General features: G+C 48.4%; 5 protein-coding genes across 5 annotated transcripts; 3 read left to right on the top strand and 2 right to left on the bottom strand.

The window, feature by feature from the left end:
• Positions 1–4,146: 4,146 nt before the first annotated feature.
• On the top strand, positions 4,147–6,612 carry HOO65_060276 (uncharacterized protein; the record flags this gene model as incomplete). The annotated part of the gene is made up of 1 exon (XM_071001088.1): positions 4,147–6,612. The coding sequence occupies one exon, from the start codon at positions 4,147–4,149 to the stop codon at positions 6,610–6,612; it is 2,466 nt and encodes an 821-aa protein (XP_070857626.1).
• A 4,346-nt stretch (positions 6,613–10,958) lies between these two features.
• HOO65_060275 (3' 5'-cyclic-nucleotide phosphodiesterase) lies at positions 10,959–12,654 on the top strand (the record flags this gene model as incomplete). Its single annotated transcript, XM_071003827.1, has 3 exons — positions 10,959–11,003; positions 11,068–11,191; positions 11,255–12,654. The coding sequence occupies 3 exons, from the start codon at positions 10,959–10,961 to the stop codon at positions 12,652–12,654; spliced, it is 1,569 nt and encodes a 522-aa protein (XP_070857625.1).
• A 354-nt stretch (positions 12,655–13,008) lies between these two features.
• On the bottom strand, positions 13,009–13,924 carry HOO65_060274 (uncharacterized protein; the record flags this gene model as incomplete). The annotated part of the gene is made up of 2 exons (XM_071004010.1): positions 13,009–13,140; positions 13,196–13,924. 2 exons carry the CDS (start codon positions 13,922–13,924, stop codon positions 13,009–13,011), a joined length of 861 nt encoding a protein of 286 aa, XP_070857624.1.
• A 630-nt stretch (positions 13,925–14,554) lies between these two features.
• Positions 14,555–17,563, top strand: HOO65_060273 (metallo-beta-lactamase superfamily protein; the record flags this gene model as incomplete). Its single annotated transcript, XM_071001087.1, has 1 exon — positions 14,555–17,563. The coding sequence occupies one exon, from the start codon at positions 14,555–14,557 to the stop codon at positions 17,561–17,563; it is 3,009 nt and encodes a 1,002-aa protein (XP_070857623.1).
• Positions 17,564–17,801: 238 nt separating this feature from the next.
• On the bottom strand, positions 17,802–18,902 carry HOO65_060272 (uncharacterized protein; the record flags this gene model as incomplete). The annotated part of the gene is made up of 1 exon (XM_071001086.1): positions 17,802–18,902. The coding sequence occupies one exon, from the start codon at positions 18,900–18,902 to the stop codon at positions 17,802–17,804; it is 1,101 nt and encodes a 366-aa protein (XP_070857622.1).
• Positions 18,903–19,087: the final 185 nt, after the last annotated feature.

Raw genomic sequence — 19,087 nt, 5'->3', positions numbered from 1 at the left:
CCTGCGATGCATGGCGAGAGGCCTCTTGCATGCGGCCAGATAGTGCAGATGAAGTTGCTGTTGCTCGGCCCTTGGCTATGCTGATATGAGTGCTTATTGCCTTTCCGCTTTTCACCTTAGTTCCACGGCCAGCCAACCAGAGACCCACCAAAAAGAACACTAGGCCTCTCTTCCTCCCTTGTTCCCCCATTTGACGCTCCTATGTCAACCCCCGTTGATTTGACTACCTACAAGGCAGGAAGCTTGTCGTCGTCAAGGAGGGGACCAGCAGCACTGCTCAGGCCAACGTTCACAGTCTTCTCATCGCAGTGTTAATCGAACCCAGTGCTAATGTCATCTCCTGTGGCTTTTTAGGGTCCGACACCAAGGCCAGCACGGCTCGCTATCCAGCGCGTCTTCTAGTCTCCAGGATTGACTACCTGACGTCTTTCTTCTGGGGCGATCGCGTGGAAACGAGTATGGAAGACTGCGGCTTTTGACCCAAGTAATAGACCCAGCAGTTTTATGCCTCTGTACACCATATTGTTTTGTTGCCGGCGGCCGCGAAGGAGACCCCTTCCATACCTTTTGTGGTGCGCCCCTACGTCCCCTTTCGATCTTTCAAAATACGTTCCACCCGATCTTCCCCCCCCCCCCTCTCTAAACCATGCTTGCCTACTTCAGATAGCTTCAGTGATGCAGAAGCTCCCTGCTGCTGCTGGGGCAGTGACCTACCACTCCGCGTGGCTCAAAAGGAGGTTCTCCTATTAGGACCCGAATAGCTCATCGCAGGCTCCAGCCTTATTTCCCCTAGATTAACTCGAGACTGCAGCGGAGATGCTGACAATATGACTTGTTACCTTGGTGTTTCTTTCAGCAACCCTTTAGCTTCGCTTCATAGCCTTGACAGCATCTTGCACGTTTGCCACTGGCCTTATTCTTTTAGCTAGCCATATGCCTTGCACTCGAATAGGGAGCTGTTCTCCCATCGCTTGCAATACTTGCTGAAGTCCCCTTCACCTATTCGACCCGCCGGAACATGAGCTAGTCCCATCCTGCAGAGGCCCTTATATTGGGAAACACATCCGGGGGCTCGGTAGGGAGACTAGTCCCGAGTGGACGGTATCCTTCCTGTTCTTTCCAACATTCCTCATAGTCGAAACGCAATTGATCTCTCCCTTTCCAGGGCAACTGTCTTCAATGATCACCCGCAGTAAGCCTATATTATTGCGGTCGTCTTTCAATCCATCAGATAGATCTATCTGGTATTGATCGCAGGCTAGCATGTTTTCCTATTTGCGCTAGTAGCAGCCTGTGTAGAATTTCGACAACCAGGTTGTATTGTTGCAGTCGTCACTGTATATTCTTGCCATCAGTGTGTCAGCGTATGGCCTCCCTCCTTTTCTCATCCCCCAGGAGGAGCTTAGATGTGGGAATACTTGCTACCAGGGTAGGCTCACCTTCGGCACCGGAATAGTCTTTTTTTTTTTTTTTTTTTTTCGTTTGTATGCTCTATTTAACGTTTACTTTCTGCTATCGCAGCAATATGACGGCGCGTTCTGGACAGGAGCAGCTGACTAGTATTTTTAGTTATCACGACCGCGTTTAAACTAGTCCCCGGCCTTCGGCACGGCACAGGCCAGCAAATAGTCTTGAACTTGAACTTGAATTTACTCAACGTCTACGAGAATCACGAAGATCAAACAACACCGGATTAGTTACGGACAGGGTTAGCCCTCTGGAAGATTCGCTATCGCTCCAAAACTAACTTGTTGTTCGTTTCTGCTCCATAGCGATCGCGGCACAAAAGAACAAAAAGAAAAAGAATAAGAAGAATGAAAAGAACGAATTCGATTTGATTTGAAGATATTTAATGTCTACTGGAGTCACTAAGATCAAACGACGCCGGATTGGTTACCGGACAGAATTAACCCTCTGCAGGGCTGACCACAGGTTTTGGGCGAGAGAAGCTCGTATGCTCCCAAGCAAGCTTGTTACTCGTCTTCCACCTGTAGTCGTCAGAGACAAAAGAAAAAAAAAAAAAAGGAAATCCCCAGATATACCCTAAGCGCAGAAGTAGTGGGGCTAACCCCCAACTTCCCCACAAACATTCGTTCCTCTGAAAAACCTGCCACGCTTCCTGAAGTCGTGAAAATCACGAGAGCAAGACGGCGACGTCCAGTGCAGCCTGGGAAAACCCCCCAAAGAGAGAAAAAACCAAACTGTGTGAGCATCCGAGGGCTCGTGATATATCCTTCCACTTTTCTGGTGGCCGCTGCCTTGCGCGTGTGGATGAGGCGCCAGACAGCCCCCTTTCTAGTGACATGCCACAGTCACCAGTCTATCCGAGGACAGAGGAGCGCAAGAAAGAAAACAAAACAAAAGAAAAAAAAAAGTTGCGGACTGTGTGAACTCTCAAAATTCAGTCCTGAGCGTGAAGGTGAACTCCTTGAGTTGGAGTGGTGTTGCGGCGATGAGGAGTTGGCGATCGCGAAAGTTGTCGTGAAAAAGGGGGCGAGTCGACGACGAGGTTATCCTCAAAGTTGGGTAAGTGCGGCCTCAAGGCTTCACAGCTCATTGTCAAGATCCATGACAGAGTCAAAGAAGAAGAAAAGAATGAAAGACGCTTATCAGTGTCATAGACGTCGTCCTCCAGCAGCCCGGAAGAAGGGGAGGCACCAGACCTCAAAGGTACCCCCCCGAGGGTTGTAAGAGGGAGAGTTGCTAAAAGTGGGGAAGTCGGAGCTTATAATCCCTGCTAACCCTAAATTTTCTCGTCGTTGATCTGTGCATCCTCAATAGTGTAGTGGTGATCATACCTGCTTGTCACGCAGGTGACCTGGGTTCGATTCCCAGTTGGGGAGCTTCATTTTTGCTCCGTCCATCCTTTTTCTCTGTAAATGCACAGGCTCCACTCTACTACACTTCACCGCTTAGAAGCTACAAAGCCCCACCATTCTGCCACTCTAGCATAAAAAAAACTTCAGCTGCGTTTTCTGACGGCCAGTATCCGTCTCTCCTATTAACCTCGCCATCAAGCTGCAAAGTCAACCATAATGTGCACCACTGCGGTTCATTTATTTTATGAGCCGCAATCAGGCCATTTTGCTTGCGCCTTATAGCTAGCTATATGATACTTCTCTTTCACCTTGCCAGCCTTGAGATCTTTTTTTGTTGCCATTACCCAGACTCGTGGGCTTATTAAAACAGATCAAGAGGCTGACATGGTTTTGAGGGAAGACTCATGATGGTAAAAACCACAGCCACATTCAGTTGCTTTGGTGCAGATCTGAGGCATAGCAATTGTCATTGTCCTCTTAGTTGAGCAAACAATCCCTTCTATGCCTCAGGCCCCCTCAAAAGGTATATCAAGAATACTCTCCCCTCCTCCGCTCTCCTTGACTTACCCCCTATCTATATCATGATGAAACAAAACATTAATTCACAGACCTGTTCTGAACTTCTTTGTTGATAATGATGTACTTTGTTCTGATTTATTCCCCCTTTCTCAATACTTTCTTTGTATTCTCTCTTCGAAGAACATTGACTAACAAGTCACCAGGGCACTAAAACGACATCATTTCCAATGGTGCGACGCGTTAGACAACCTTCCAAATATCTATATTTAATTCATGGCTTATTCTCCTTGTCACAATTTTTATCACTCATGTCTTTTTAAGCTGTCAAGTGAAGTCTCTTTGATGTTTCAACTACGTCTTGCGCTGGCTTTTTGGCAGTTTTCTAGCGTTGTTCTCTCTCGGGTCTCAGGTCCCTTTGAAAGAAAAGGGCCCTCCGTCAAAGCCAACCTACTTGACTCGTGATCCAATAGCTATGGGAGTCACCATGGCGGGGTTTTTCTCTAGCCTTTGAATGCTGCCTTTCAGCACTATTGCCCATTTCTTCTTTGTGCTCTTGAAGCATAAAGACGACGATGCCTTCCCGCACCCATTACTATTTTGCTTGTCCTCGTATTCTATCATTATTCACCGTTCAAAATACCCACCCGTCTTTGTTGCCTTGGTATATAACTTGACGCTCTTCAAACTTCCGTTCTCTTGTGATTTGCCTCATTTTTACCTTGGCCTTTCAGCCAGTATTAGACCAAGTTTATTCTCTTGTATCACTTCATCTGTTCATTCAAGTTTATCTACAGCTAATGTTAAGATCATGAGCCCCCCTCCCAACGTCCAGACTACCAAACAAGACTCGCTCTACGACCAGGCACATTTTGACGAGATTGTAGCTGAAATGGACCGTGATTCTAGTTCCAAGTTTACCCATAATGTCATCGCTAATCCTCAACCTGAAGCCGTTGATGTAATTACCACGACTATCTACTCACCTGAAGTTAGCTTTCAAACTCCACAATCAGCGTCCTCTTTCAGCTCACTCTTTGGCAGTCCTCGCAACGCTCGCTCCGCCGATCAAAACCGGCAGTTCTCTGGTCTCGGTATTCACCAGCCCCCTGTCCCTACCCAATATGACGCCTCTAAACAAGCCGATCAAGACGATGGTCTCACACTACTTCTCCCGGTTCCAGAGAAACCACCGTCTCGGACCACCCCACAGCCAAACTCACCACAAGTCACTTCTCCACTCGCTTTGGCATTGCCTTTGCTTGAACCTCCCACCCAGTCAACTGCCTCGAGCATCATCTCTTTACAGAACATCTCGTCCTTATATAACAAAAATTCGCAGGGCAGTCCGCCCCCAACTCAGCCGAAGCAGAGTCAAGACCTGTACACTCAACAGTCACCTCTATATTCCCTCCCCTCTACTACTGAAATGAAACAACAGTGTCAATCTCAAACCTTGTCTGGCGGCCAACAAACAGTCAATTTCTCTTCTATCTACTCTTCCGCCGCTACTGATGCCCGTCAAGAACCTTTCTCGCCTAGTGGTGATGTCTATCCCATAGAGCCTTCCATGTTCACAGCGCCCAATGTGCGATTTTCTGGTACTACTATTGCTCGTGATGAAGCTCGTCAAGCTAAGAATTCCCGTGATATACAAAAGCAACAGCATCGTTCCATGGAACATGCTAATGGCACCCCACGCCATAATCGCCAAAACCCTATACCTAATCAAGTGACTTCAATGCCCATGAATGCCCCTTACAGTGGCATGCACCCTGGACTTCCATATGGAATGGTATATCCTGTCGATCCTCAGCTCGTCATGTCTATAGATGGCCGAAACACTTTTTACGCAGTCCCTAGCATGGGCTACCAATGGGGCAACAGCAGTGCACTACCTCCTACCCAACAGCAACCAATTTTCTACCATGCCGTTGAGCCTTCTCAGATGTACTACCAGCAGCAACCCAAGCGGCCTCGGCTACACCCTCTACAAACAAATGGCTTACCTCAGGGCTCACGTGTCAATGGTCTAATATCCGAGGTCAACGACTCTCAAATCCTTCAAACCCCGTGGATGCGGTCGCAAACACCGACCTCTGCTCTAAAGCCCTACCAGAAGCTTCCCGCAGCACCTCTACCATGGGGTCCCCCCGAAAGACCCACTCTATTCAGATACACAGGCCAGGGCCAGTGGCTTCCTTCTCTTAAATTTTCTGATGAAGAGTTGCGTAGCTATGTTCAGGACTTCGTCAGTGAAAAGAGCTCTACCCGCCGCCAGCTCAAAGCGTGGATTCAATATACGCCGGCAGAGAAAAAGAAATCCAAGCATCTGCAGTGCCGATGGGCAGACTGCCCAGCACCGGGCTATGAAATCACCGAGGGCTTCTTCCGTGTAGCTTTCGACGAGTTCCCAGCCCTGCGTGGTGAAGAATTAGATCCCTTTGCGACAACTGGATGTATGCACTTGCATTGCTTTGAGAAGGTTTTTGATATTGCACAACTTCACTCTCTTGGGATTGCCGTGGCCGACCAGCGCACATTTCCTTTCGAGAGATTAAACCCATTTGTGCTTGACAATGGCAACATTCTTCTTCGCCAGACCTTCCGTGCCTGGGCCCAGGAGACCCTCGCAAGCTTTGACCAGGAAGGCGTTCACCGCGTAATCGAGCACGAGGACAACTTGTGGTTCCAACTGACCCAGACGCTAGTTGATTCCATGCCCAGCCGTCTTCGGAAGCATCTTTCGGAGGGCACAAATGCGCTAGCCAGGCATATGGGCGACCTTGACAGTTTTACACAGTCTCGACGAGCACCCCAAGTAGATCGCGGATACAAGATCCGCGACTCTGTCGTTGAGATCATCAAGGCTAGCAAGGCCGGGGACAATGAAGTCCACGATAAGAGCGACCTGCACTTGGTAGACCTTGAATCGCAGTTGAAAACACCCACGACATCTGCCCCCCTCTCATCGTTTGACGCAAGTGGCAGTAGCTATAAAGACCCATCCGCTGCTGCATACATAACGCCAGTTACTGGATCTGCAATAAAGGGTAAGCGCAAGCGAGCCGCGCCTTACGCTGAGTCTCCCTCTGCCAAAAGACATCGTTCAATTCGTTCATCAAAGCGGGCTGCCCATGATCCAGATGATAGAGACGAGGATCCCGATTATCGGAAAGGCACTGATACTTATTACAACATAGACGGGGGGAATAACAGGGACATGCACAAGACATGGGATTTCCGGCTACGAAACACGGGTTCAAAACAGCGATGAGTTCTATGCCATATTCTAGAAACAAATTCATCTCTGCGTCTTGTTGGTTTGTTCTCCTTGTCTCCCGCCGCCCCACCACAATCCTCTGGTCTTCCGCTTCCCGGCCTTCCGGTCACCTGGGTACTATGTTTTCCTTTCTTCTTGTAGCACTACATTCATGACACTAGCCATGATTAGCCGCTAGAGCTGAACAAGAAGAAACAAAGTACTTGTGCATTTTCTACGACTTTTTTTCGTTTTTTTTTTTTTCGTTTCTTGTCTTTGCCCTTTGTAGCACATTGAGTTTGCGCTGTGTTGCATTGCATCTGGTGTTTCATTGGCCTTGTTTTTCCTCTCCTCCTTTATTTTCTTGTTTTTCTCCTGGTCTGTTTTCTTTTCGTCTTTGTTGGCACAAATCCTTGACTAGACACGGGCTACAAACTCCTAACTTCACCTAGGAACTTTGTTTTGTTTACCAGTATTAGCATTACCCTGCCAACCCAGCGCGGCAATGAGTTAGTCGTACCAAGTTCTTCTTTACAGGCGCTGTGTTGTTTCTACAGTCTTTGCGGTTGTTTAACTTGGGGGGTTTCATTGGCCTTGGTCTTAGTTGGGCTTAGATTCGGAGTTTTTTTTTTCGCCTTTTCTTCTTACTAGTGGTCTACGCTTTACTTCCAGGATTTGGATCTTTTTGGTTCTTGTAGGATGGGTTACCAGTTCGGCTTTTGTTTCTATTCATGTCACGACCTGTTAAAAATAGATTTTCAGTTCCAGCTTGGCATGCGCCTGACGTTAAGATCGAGACGGTGGTTGTGCTTGTGACACAATGTTTCATAGGGTTATGGTATTAGGGTTGGTGCGTAAACATCTTGATGGATTTTTGCTTACTGGGTGACAGCACAGCCATGATTGGCGTGTTCCGTGGTGATGCGATGTGATGATACCTCTGGTTTGTAAAAAGGCGTTTAGGCGCTTCTCCAGCAGATCACCTGAGAAGAGGGATCCTGGTGATGTGGCTATAGTAGGGCTTCTCTCGGAGACAGCGAATAGAAGGCGAAGGAATCTAGAAGCAGCCTGGTCTAGCCCACAAAGCCACATCGAGTCTATGGCAAAAACCTGAGCTGCCTAGCCCTGTATGCGCCATGCACATGCACTGGAGCTCTCCCCACCTTCATAGAAGTCAGCCCTTTTGTTTCTCTGTGTTAAGACGCCACTTGGGTCAAATACCGATCTAACTTGATTAGTTTAATCTAGTCCTTTGTTTTTCCCTTGCTGTTTGATGATGAAGTTTGATGTCTCTCTTCTTGAGCTGACAGGATTCCTTTTACCTGCCGTCCTGTTTGTCGATGCATGTAGTATTATCATGATATCCATCCTTTCTGCTCGTATAGCATTTCTAAATGCTCATCTGTATGTAATAATGCGCAGGCGGTAAAGGTTGCGGCAAGCCCGAATGGGGCCTTTTTTTTTTTTTCTGGCTTGGCTGGGCATGCCTCCTTTCTTCTCTGCCCTATCGCTCTACCCGGAGTCTGCTTGTTCCCGTAGTGAAGGCCAGGCTGATGTCATTGTGGCTTTTCAGGCTTTTTCAGAACCAAAATTCTCTCTGTTGCATGAAAGCCTATCTGTGGGTGTGTGTACCCGCAGGGGCTCTGCATTCTTCCAACGCTATAGACTTGTCTGCTATAGCGCATTGCTAGCATCTTTCCCTTCTTGGTGACCTCTTTTGTTGTCTTTTCTGTGGCCCTTCATGAACCTGGCCTCTGACAGTTCTATGATCGGCGTTCCTCGAGGGAAAAGGAATGTGAAGCTCTTGACCAAGCTCTTGACCTTTTTTCACCTCCCCCTTGAAGCTGAGCTCACACTATTTCGTTTAATCTTCACTGTCCCTGGGGCTGGTCGGCTCTCCTTCCCCTTGCCTTTTTTTTCTTATCATGTTGCCCAACTTGTGCCTTGCAGCAAACCTGCATTTTGCGGTCTCAGTAAGTTGCATTTTGCATGCTAACAGGAAGGCTGCATCGGCAGCTCCGAAAGGCTCAACGATGCTGTCTAACCTTGGGACCTGAAAAATTCCAAGTGTTCTGGTTGAGGGTAACTGGCACTGTTCTATCTGGGTTCCATGTGTAGCCTTAATCTCAATTTGACAGAGCCATTTAATATTTTGGGAGGTGAGGGTGAGGCTGGTGATATTTGTATTGCAACATTCTCATGTAGGCATGCATATGTGTACTACAAATGTGACGTTTCCAATCTAATCTGGAACGGGACACCAGAGAAGTTCAAAGGGACAAAGTTGTCAGCAGCACGCCCCAAACAAGCACAAACAAGCCCTAATCCAAATCTGGACATAAGGGAAAACAATGTTTTCTCATTCGTTGAATGCGTCTCATGATTGTTTTTGTTGCCACCTCTTTTTTTCTTGATATATGTTGTTTTTACGGGATGAACAGATGAACAGAACGACTGTCTGTTTTGTTGATCCTTCTTGCTTTTCATCTCTATTTCAGCCACTCCCCCCTCCACGAATACAGACAAGGCGACCCTGGCCCTGGCCCTGGCCTTGGCCTTGGTTGCACCTTTGAACAAAGCTCCGCGATCTCTCTGGGTTCTTTACATAAGCTCGGGGTTAAAAGTTGGAAGCTGGCAGCCCATTGCCCAATCATGAATTGAGCATCCCGTGAGAAAAACGAGGCGAAAGACAAGAGCTAAAAAAATAGAAGGTAAGGAAAAAACGGTGGCGGCAGCAAAAACATAACAAATCGTGCAGGCAGCTCAAGATCTCCAGGGCTGTTCCTAGCGAGGACTCGGCAGCATGCATTACATGCAAGAATTTTTCGAAATTCTTGCTAGGCTTGTCCTATTTGAAAACAAAAAAGAAGATCATTCTGGGTGAAGGTGGGAGGGAAGGGGAGGGGATCAGAGAACAATGGAAACAATCTGGCGAGATAGAGAGAGGGAGAAAGACAGCATCTCTTCGAGTAACAAAGGGGGGAGCCAATTTGAAGGCGCAGGAACAAAGGGGGAGAGCGCCCATTAACACGCAAGCTTTCATGATCAGCAATTAGTGTGTTTATCAGATTGTCGTCATTTCACCTTGACTCGAGGTCTAGGTAGTTGCTCTTTTCTGCAACTCAAGTGCTACTAGTATCTCGATCTTGCCCGCTTTCCACTTTCTACTTTCCAACTTGGGAAGCTGCAAGTACTTAGTACTTCCCTCTCTTGCCCACCCGGCACTCGATTGTTAAGCGCGAACCGCTCTCTGTTCCCTTCTTCTCTTTTCTCACCTTTCCTCTACTTCTTTCTCAAGCCTTAATCCGACCGACACTTTGACAGAGCACCACCGGGCTGCTCTGTACAACACTAAAGAGATCTTGTTCTTCGTCTTGCCCGTCATTCTTGGGTTTTCTTTCCGCCCCTTGATTTCTGCTTCCTCTTCCTCGGCTTTCTCTTTTCCTGCATTTCTTGCTCTGTTCCGTCCTCCCTTGAAGTGTTGGCTTTTGCTTTCTCTTCGTCTGACCTTGCTTCCTTCTTTTCCTTCGTTTCTCTTGTTTCCTCTCTCGCCATTAGGCTAGCCTAGTCTAGCGAAAGGCCCAGCCAAAAGTTTTTCTTTTTCCACTTACGATTTCTCAGAGAACAGTAGCTTCCTGTTTTGTTGACTTGATCTAAACAAATCAAGTCCCTTCCCTTTTTTCTGCTTCGCACCTTCCCGCATACATTTTGCTCGCTACCTTTTAATTTGCGAATAAATTTTTTATCCTTTTTCAGACCCTTTATTTTATTTCCTATTTATTTAGTTATTTTGCCTCGCCTCTACGCCAATAACAATATCCGCCCGCAACGCTGCATCTCTCCATTTTTATATATATATATATATATATATATCCTGTCATATATATCCCTTTCGTTTAAAGCGCAGTAATTTTCTGATCTGTCTCCTTTTATATCAACCCAGTATTCCCGCTCTTCCCCCCTCGCTAGTCTCGAGTCCTCCCCTTGGAAGCAAAAAAAAAAGCCTGCTACTTTAGACGGCACGAATGCTACGCTTTCATTAGCCCCCATCTGAACATTCGAACGTTCTCTTATCGTAGGCTTCTAGTAGCCAATCAACTCGTCGGGAAAGCAGTCTACTCATCCTCGCCTTAGTGACCATCACCAGCATCAGCAGTCCTTGAACGTTGTTAATACGAGCACTCTCTCGTCCGTTTATATTCTTTTTCTCTTGTTTCCATTCACTCCTCATATTTACTGATCCTGTGGCCTTGCTTGGTCCTTGAAACTCAGCGCTTTTCATTTCAAGATCTATCATTCCTCCCCTCCTTTTTTTTTTTTCCCTTTCTTCCCTTTTTTCCATAAAGAATCTAGGCTTTACCATGCTAGCCCCGAACGAAGCTCCTGCGTTGCAGGTGATTGTTTTGGTAGGCGACCCTAACACTACGTAGTGGTATATCCGTTGTACTAACTTGCTACTGACTGCTCTAGGGATCTGGCGGTGGCCCTCTTGAGAGCAATACTACTGCCTTTCTTGTGCGCTCAGTAGCCTCGGGCTGGTCCAAAGGCTCTATTGTAGCCGTTGATGCCGGTGTGCATCTTAGTGCCATAAGTCGTATCTTGGAAGAAACCCAGCCAAATTCTCTTGGGGCTGATGTAATGCTACCTCATACTTTAGAAAAGGGGCCCTTTGCTGGCTTGGAGCTTCAAAATAAGAGCGCCCTAGCTAACGGCGCCCGCATCACCCATGACCTGATCGACACATATCTCATTACGCACCCCCATTTGGACCATATTAGCGGCTTTGTGGTAAACACAGCTGCTCTGTCTGGGACACGTCCAAAAAAGCTAGCAGGTCTGCCAACGACGATATCAGCCTTTAAAAAGCACATCTTCAACAATGTCATCTGGCCTAACTTGTCAGATGAGAACAATGGAGTCGGTCTTGTGACATATATGCGTCTCGTCGAGGGTGGGAATCCAGCATTGGGTGAGGGCGACGGCAAGGGCTATGTTGAAGTTAATGATGGACTTGCTGTCAAGATGTGGAGTGTCAGCCACGGGCACTGCATGGAACGCCACAGCCACCGGGGCTCAACAAGCAGCCAGGGCGGGTTTGGGAGTGGTGGTAGTGTGGATGCTGGCCGGGGCAGTTTGCTACATTCCACCACGGTGAACGGCACCTCGCACATCAAGAACTCGATATCAAATGGGTCAGGCCACACCAACCATCACAACGGATTAGTACGGCCGTCCGGGTTAATCAACCAAGCGACAGCACTAGCTGCCCAAAGCTGCGAGTGCCGTGAGCGAATTTGCGTATACGACAGCAGCGCTTACTTCATCCGTGATGTAGCGACCGCACGGGAAATCCTTATCTTTGGCGACGTTGAACCCGACAGCCTCTCATTATCTCCGCGCAATCACCAAGTCTGGCTTGAGGCTGGCCCAAAAATTGCTCAGGGCCATCTTGCCGCCATATTTATCGAATGCAGCTATGATAATAGCCAAGCTGACGAGCGGCTGTTTGGCCACCTTAAGCCTGTATACATCATGGAGGAACTGCAAGCACTGGCAGAACAGGTACGGGCTGCACGGTTAGACACTTCGGTGCTACGGGAATCGCGCAAACGCAAACGTGAGCACAACTCGATGTTGACTACGGTAAAACAACGCAAGCCCCCCCCTCCTTCACTCGAAGACCAGGACCCCGTGAGTCCCAAGTCAATGCGGCCCGTATCACATGTGGCTATTGCTACGCCAGAGGGCTCAAGGACATCGCACATTTCCTCGCCTGTATCCGAACTATCCTTACTTGATGATGTCGAGGCATTGCCTGGTAGTTTATCGCCTCTTCCTCCAGCAATTCAAAATCACGACACACAAACCCACATTGATATTAAGAGTGACTTTCCGCTCAGGGGCGTCAAGGTGGTTATTATCCATATGAAGGAGAAGTTTACTGATGAGGACGACGTGGGTGTTACTATCAAGAAGGAGCTCGATGAGCTGGAAGCGGCTTTTAAGCTTGGTTGTGAATTCATCATCTCGTACTCGGGGCAAAGCCTTTACCTATAAAACGATAGCTGGCGTTGATGCTTAAGGGCCCTTATGAGGGGAGGGCTACGGCCGCGCCTATCGAGTTTTTGCATTTTCTCCTTTTGTTCGTCCTGTTGTTTGATTTTTACGGCTTTATAGATGGGAGGATATGGGAGAGAAAACTGGGGTGTTCCGGTTTTGGAGACGGCTGTTTTGCTTTTTTTTCTCCCTTTTGTTTCTATGATTTTGCTTGCATTATTTTCTTGCGTAGATATGACTTGTCTCTCTGATACCAGCTTTTCGACTCCATAATGATAACGAGCATTTCCAGCAAGGAACATTCTATAAAACAAATATCGAGAAAGCCATATGTTCTTGAGTGCTTGGGTTACTTTATTTCTTGACTAGCTTAGCGTAGCCTTCCGCGCCGCCAATGTCCTTTTCAAAGTCGAGGCGAGGTATCTCAATGGCTTCTGTTGTGCGGCCGTAGGTGATACCACCAAGGCGGCTCATGGGGCGTAGAACCTATACAAGTGCGAGTTAGCCTTGGGCTCTTAACCCGGGAAAAAGCAGAACTTACCTCAGGGTCGACAATGCTATGTTCCTCATTGATTGCGTCCTCCCTCGCCCAAAACCGAGTGCCCTCAATAACCACTAGAGCTCCACTCTTGGTCCCAGGCTTTGCCTTGCTATCAAACTCGCGGATGCTATCAACTATGCCTTCGATACTAACCACAGCTTCCTTGACCCTGGGCACTTTGACTGTCACCGTGTCGTTGACAGGTGTAAGACCCGAAATTTCCCACTCGCTGGTTCCTGCTGGCGCATTGACACAGGTTGCGTTGGCCGCCTCAATAAAGCCCTCGGAAATGATATTGATAACGCATTCTTTAGTACTGGCTAGATTTCGTAGCGAGTCCTTGCCATCATCCAGGCCACGCGAGAAGCCAATGCAAAACATGGGCGGATCGTGATTGACCATGTTAAAGTAACTGAAGGGTGCTAGATTACGCTGTCCATCGGCCGATATAGTTGATAGGAAAGCAATAGGTCGGGGTACTACTGAACTGATCAGGAATTTGTAGTTAAGGCCAGCTGGACGTCCCGGTGCATATGGATCAATGGAAATATGGTTCGTAGTGGGGCCGGAGCCGGCTGAGGCATGAGTGTGGTTAGGTCCATTGCCAAACTGCCATTCCGGCGAAGCGGTCTTGGAATAGCGGAACGATGAGCTGGAATCCCAGTCCGGGCGAGTCCGTTCGACCTCTTTGAAGTCAGGGTGGGGGTTGCGCGTGTTCTGAGCAGCCATTTTGGCGGTTTGAGCGCGGGTTGAGAATTGGGGGAGGAATCGACGAAGGGCAAAGCTAGACTTCGGGACAACGTAGGGGCTAAAACAGCGCAGACAGGGTTTCAGAAAGGAATGGTACTGCATTTGATGTGTCAGGAAGGGGGAAAACGCGGGGAAGTTTCACGTCCACAAAATGGCGGGAAAGCCGATCATAGCCTACGCCTGCCCTGTTTATTTAATCCGCCTGCTGTGTATGTGAGTGCGCTAAAATACATACTAATGTACACGAGCACCAACGTACCAGCAGTTAGGTCCTGTCACAAATTTCAATAATAATTGTGCTACTTCAATATAGAGTTTGCTTTCTTACAGCCCATTCTTTTCTCTAGAAGATAGGGTAAAATCACCCCTACTCTCTTTTGCTGATGGAGCTAAGTTATCCGTAGTGCTAAGTACCACATGGCTGTGAGGCTATAGCTGCCCCGCGCTAACAGTATAAACTTATCACCACGTGACGCTTATCGATAACAAGCTAACAATTATTTTTCTAGGCCTCTGCAAGTTTCCATATGCACGCACATCGTACCCCTCTCGTCATTACTCACTGTGCTTGTGCCTCGAAATGCTCGCCTGTTTTTGTTTCTGTGATCAATGACCTTTAAACGAGTCTCCAACGTGATAAAGAGGTCTCTTCATCAATCCAAGGCTCTACAGCTCAGCTCTCGTACTGGCCCAGGCCCTCGCTACAAGGGCGTCACATCACAAGCATCACAGGTCTCCGGCTCAACCAAACCTTCAATCTCTGGAGCCTCAAGCCAGACCACATCCCCTCTTGGTAGCGCGAAAAATTTACACAGATATCCTTGCGCCTTTCCTTTTCGTGCTCCCTTGAGCGTCCGCCCACGAAGCGTCCCTATAGATCACAAAAGCTTCAATCTCGACGCCCACCAAGTTTTTGCCATCCAGCCAAATTTCCGCACCAAGTGCTTTTCAGCCAAGAGTGTTTTTGTCCTCACTAATAAACCACCCGCCTTCCATCCACGCGCTCAACGGATCGAGCTTGCCCGCCAAAAGCACGTTTCCGAAACTCCAACTCCTAAATTTTTACCAAAACAAAACAGGCCTACACGAGAATCCATGACTAGTCATATTGACATCGTCAGCACGCCTACTGCTGATACATCAGGCTCGTGCTTGTATGTTCATTTTGACAAGCGAAGATACGTTTTTGGCCGTCTGGCTGAAGGCACACAACGTGTGTTGGGCCAGCGCAAGTATGCCATGTCCTCACTTGAGCAGCTGTTCGTGACGGGTGAAATGTCATGGAAAACGCTGGGTGGTATGATGGGCATGATCATGACCATCTCTGATGTCATCAATACCAGTCGCGATGCCATGCAGCTGGACAACCAAGATCGTATTTCCAAGGGCCGGGCCCCTCTCAAAATCGACCTTCCTGAGAGACTTCATATGCACGGGGCTGACAATCTTTCATATATAATGGCTACAGCACGGAGCTTTATCTTCCGCACTGGCATTCCATTCAAGACTATTGAACTCTATGAAGACTTGCGTTTAGAAAACCCCACCTTGAGCAAGCCCGACTGGGAGGATGATTGCCTACGGGTGTGGAAATTGCCCATCTACCCCAAGTCTAACAAGCGCCGGCATGACGGTACGCCTGCCTCTCCGGATCCGAGTACAGAAACGCCCGAGGCCAAGGCCCAACGCAACCGTGATAGAGATGCGCTTCTTGCTGTTGTGGAGAACATGTTCAACTCGTCGTGGCGTATGGACAAACTTGAGCCAACCATGCTTCACGATGTTGTGATGCCAGCCAAGATCTTCATCAAAGACCAAGATGGCATAATCAGGCTCTACACTGGGCCGAAGCCGAGTATGGATGGTAATAACTCGGATGTCCCTAACGTTGAGGTCCTCGTACGCTCCCCCTGGCCGGCAACTATGGTAGGCGTGCTTCCTGCACCTCTAGCAACAGGTCAATCGCTTTGTTATATTGCCAAGAACCACCAGCGTCGAGGCAAATTCAACCCAGCGGCTGCCAAGGCCCTTGGAGTCCCTCCAAAACTTAATGGCAAGCTGACTGCTGGCCAATCGATCGAGGTGAAAAACGTAACAGTGACCCCTGAAATGGTCATGGATCCACCTATCCCTGGCCAGGGCTTTGTTGTTGCCGATATACCGGATCGTAGCTACCTTGAGTCCTTCTTTGCCCGGCCCGAATGGGCCAATCTGGAAATCATGTCTGACGTGGGCATTTTCTACTGGATTCTCTCTGAAGAGCTCGTCTCAGACCCTAATGTGCTCCGCTTTATGCGTGAGAACTCCCACATCAAACATATTGTCTGTTCACCCGACACTTCGCCAAACATGATGGCCTTTGAATCTTATGGTACAATCCTCACAGCTCTGCATCGTTTGGATCCCGATCGTTATCCGATACTAAAGTTCGACAATGCAATGCCCGAGGTTAAAGCCTCAGGTGATATTCCGTTTGTAGCTGGTCGTGTTGGTATGCGTATGCAAACAATGCCCAAGCGCGAGGAAAAGCCTGCCAATGTGCTTCCATTCCCTGACCTCATGTCACTAGTGAACAAGCTTGACCCTGAGATTTTGAAGATGGCCGATGAAGCGCGTGAGCTTGTTAACAAGCCCGAGTTTAAGGCCCGCGTTGAGGAGTCTGAAAAGGACATCCCTAACCGTGATACTGAAATCATTACTCTAGGCACTGGGTCTGCTGTGCCTTCCAAATACCGCAATGTGTCTGCTACACTAATCCGCGTTCCGGGCGTTGGGAGCTATCTCCTTGACTGTGGTGAGAACACTCTCGGCCAGATTCGCCGTCTTTACGGCAAGGCTGAGGCACGCAAGATCATCGCCGACCTCAAGTTCCTGTTCATCAGCCATCTACATGCCGACCACCACTTGGGAACCATTACCGTGGTTGAGGAATGGATCGATGCTACTCAACACCTAACTCCGGCACCTAAGCTAACTATTGGCTGCACACGCTTCATGAAGACTTTCCTCGACGAATACTGCAACGCACGCAACCTTGATCTCTCCAACATCATCTTCAGTGGTCTCCATATTGGTGACAATGACTTTAAGGAGGTCTTCCCAGCCGACCACCCCAGCGGCCTTGCAACTGCCCATTACGTCAACGTCAACCACTGCAAGGACGCACACGCCGGCGTCTTCACTTGGCCCTCTGGCCTCAAAATTAGCTACAGTGGAGACTGCCGGCCTAGCCCGCGTTTTGCACGCATGGGCCGTGATAGTACCCTGTTGATCCACGAATGCACATTTGAGAGCGATAAGCAAGGAGATGCCATAAACAAGCGCCACTCCACCATGGCCGAGGCATTAGACATTGCTAGCATGATGCGTGCACGCAGAGTCATGCTCACACATTTCTCGCAGCGGTACGCTAAGCTACCCGCTCAACAACGCGATGAGATTACCGAGCAGGATTTAGAGGGCTTGGATGAACAAGAAAAACAACGGCGTTTGCTTGACAAACAGCGCGTGGTTCTTATGGGCTGCGACCAAATGACTGTAAAACTAGGCGAGTTCCAGCAGGCAGCCGAGTTTTTACCAGCCGTTCTACAGTTCCTCCAGACTGAAGAAAAAGATTGAATACCAAATAGAAGACCAAAAAAAGATAGACACACCACCTACTTATCTCATGAATTAGAGGTGCCTTTATGTAATAGGCGTTTTATAGAATATGGAATTCATGACTCTCAGTTCAAACAGACACACCATACCTTACTAGTGATCTACAGACCCTGCAATAATCACCCGTCCCCTCGCTTTCTGGATGCAACTGCAAAACATGCCATATTTGCCTCTTGAGAAGCGCCCTTCGATTGCCTTATCTCCCACGCCTTCTCTTGCTGCATTGAGACTGGCCAAATCCCGGCACTCCACCAATAAAATAGCTTCTATCGTGGAAGGTTGGTTGGGGCATTTCAACTGCACCATAGCTTCTAACACACAAGTCAGGAAGACCGCAAAATTCTGCATCAGCCATCATCGGTTGCATAGGAGCTGTAGGTCCGCCCAAGTGGCCATATCTCATATTAGCTCTATGATCCATGAGGAACTCATTGTAGCCTGATGACGTTGTGTTGTACAGGGAAACGTGCCGCGTGGGCATAACATGACTCCCATTGAAAGTACCTCCCCATCCTGGGGTTACAGCATTTGCAATGGGCTCCTGTACTGGCCGTGGCAGTCCACGATGAATAGGAGTAATCCGCGATAGGCTGCAAACTCTCCTGCTTGGTCCCGGAAGACTATTCCGTGGCTGAGATAACAAGGGCTTGTTGTGAGCAGTGTCGCCAGAAATGCCTTGTAACGTTGGATGATTCCAGCGTGGTGGAGACAAACCAAACCGGAGACGAAGCCGATCTCTCTCCTCTTGCTGCATAGCCCTTGTAGCTTCTAGAGCAGGTGATTTGTTCTTTGATTCATGCTCAATAAAAGGATCATCATCTTCCATTATCGTAAAAGTGACTTGGGATGAGCCCTGGTCTTGTTGCCGAGGTCCAGTAGCAGGTGAGCTTTCTATATCGCTGGATCTGGTATCACGAGCTTCAATAGCGTCGCTCATAGTAGAGCCTGCGGAGAGCTCATGGATAGGGGTAGGCGTATCCAAGCAAGGTGGCCGTTGGGGTGGTGTCTGGAACAGACAACAACTTGGTTTCTCCGGAGTGTGACCGGACGGACTGAAAATAATGTGTGTCATAGGGTCAATCCGCTTGGTTGCGTTGCTCTGGCTAGTAGTTACGGACTCCTCGGAGCTATATATTGGAAACTCGAGCTCAGTGTGTCTGTCCGTTATACCCTCATATCCGCCGCCTTGGTTTGAGGAAACATCAGAGAATGCTACTTCACTTGAGGCTGTCATAGGCGCCAAGGTGCAATTGTAGAAATGCGCCGGATGGGTGTACATTTGGGGGCTATCTTGCATCGTTTGGGGCTAGGTCTGTCGGAATACGGTGGTTCCGTATAGTTCGAAATTGAGAAATACCTATAACTTGCATACTTGTAAGCTCTCAGAGTTCATTATCTGGGATTGATATTATCTGTTTCCATAATGCTCACGTTGTAGCTAATTGTGTGAAGAGCTCTACCTGCCTGTGGGAGCCAGATCGT

Source organism: Ceratocystis lukuohia (genome assembly GCF_044167205.1).
Source record: "Ceratocystis lukuohia strain C4212 chromosome Unknown Supercontig6_pilon, whole genome shotgun sequence".
Lineage (NCBI taxonomy): Eukaryota > Fungi > Ascomycota > Sordariomycetes > Microascales > Ceratocystidaceae > Ceratocystis > Ceratocystis lukuohia.
This window is presented reverse-complemented; position numbering and strand designations above follow the sequence as displayed.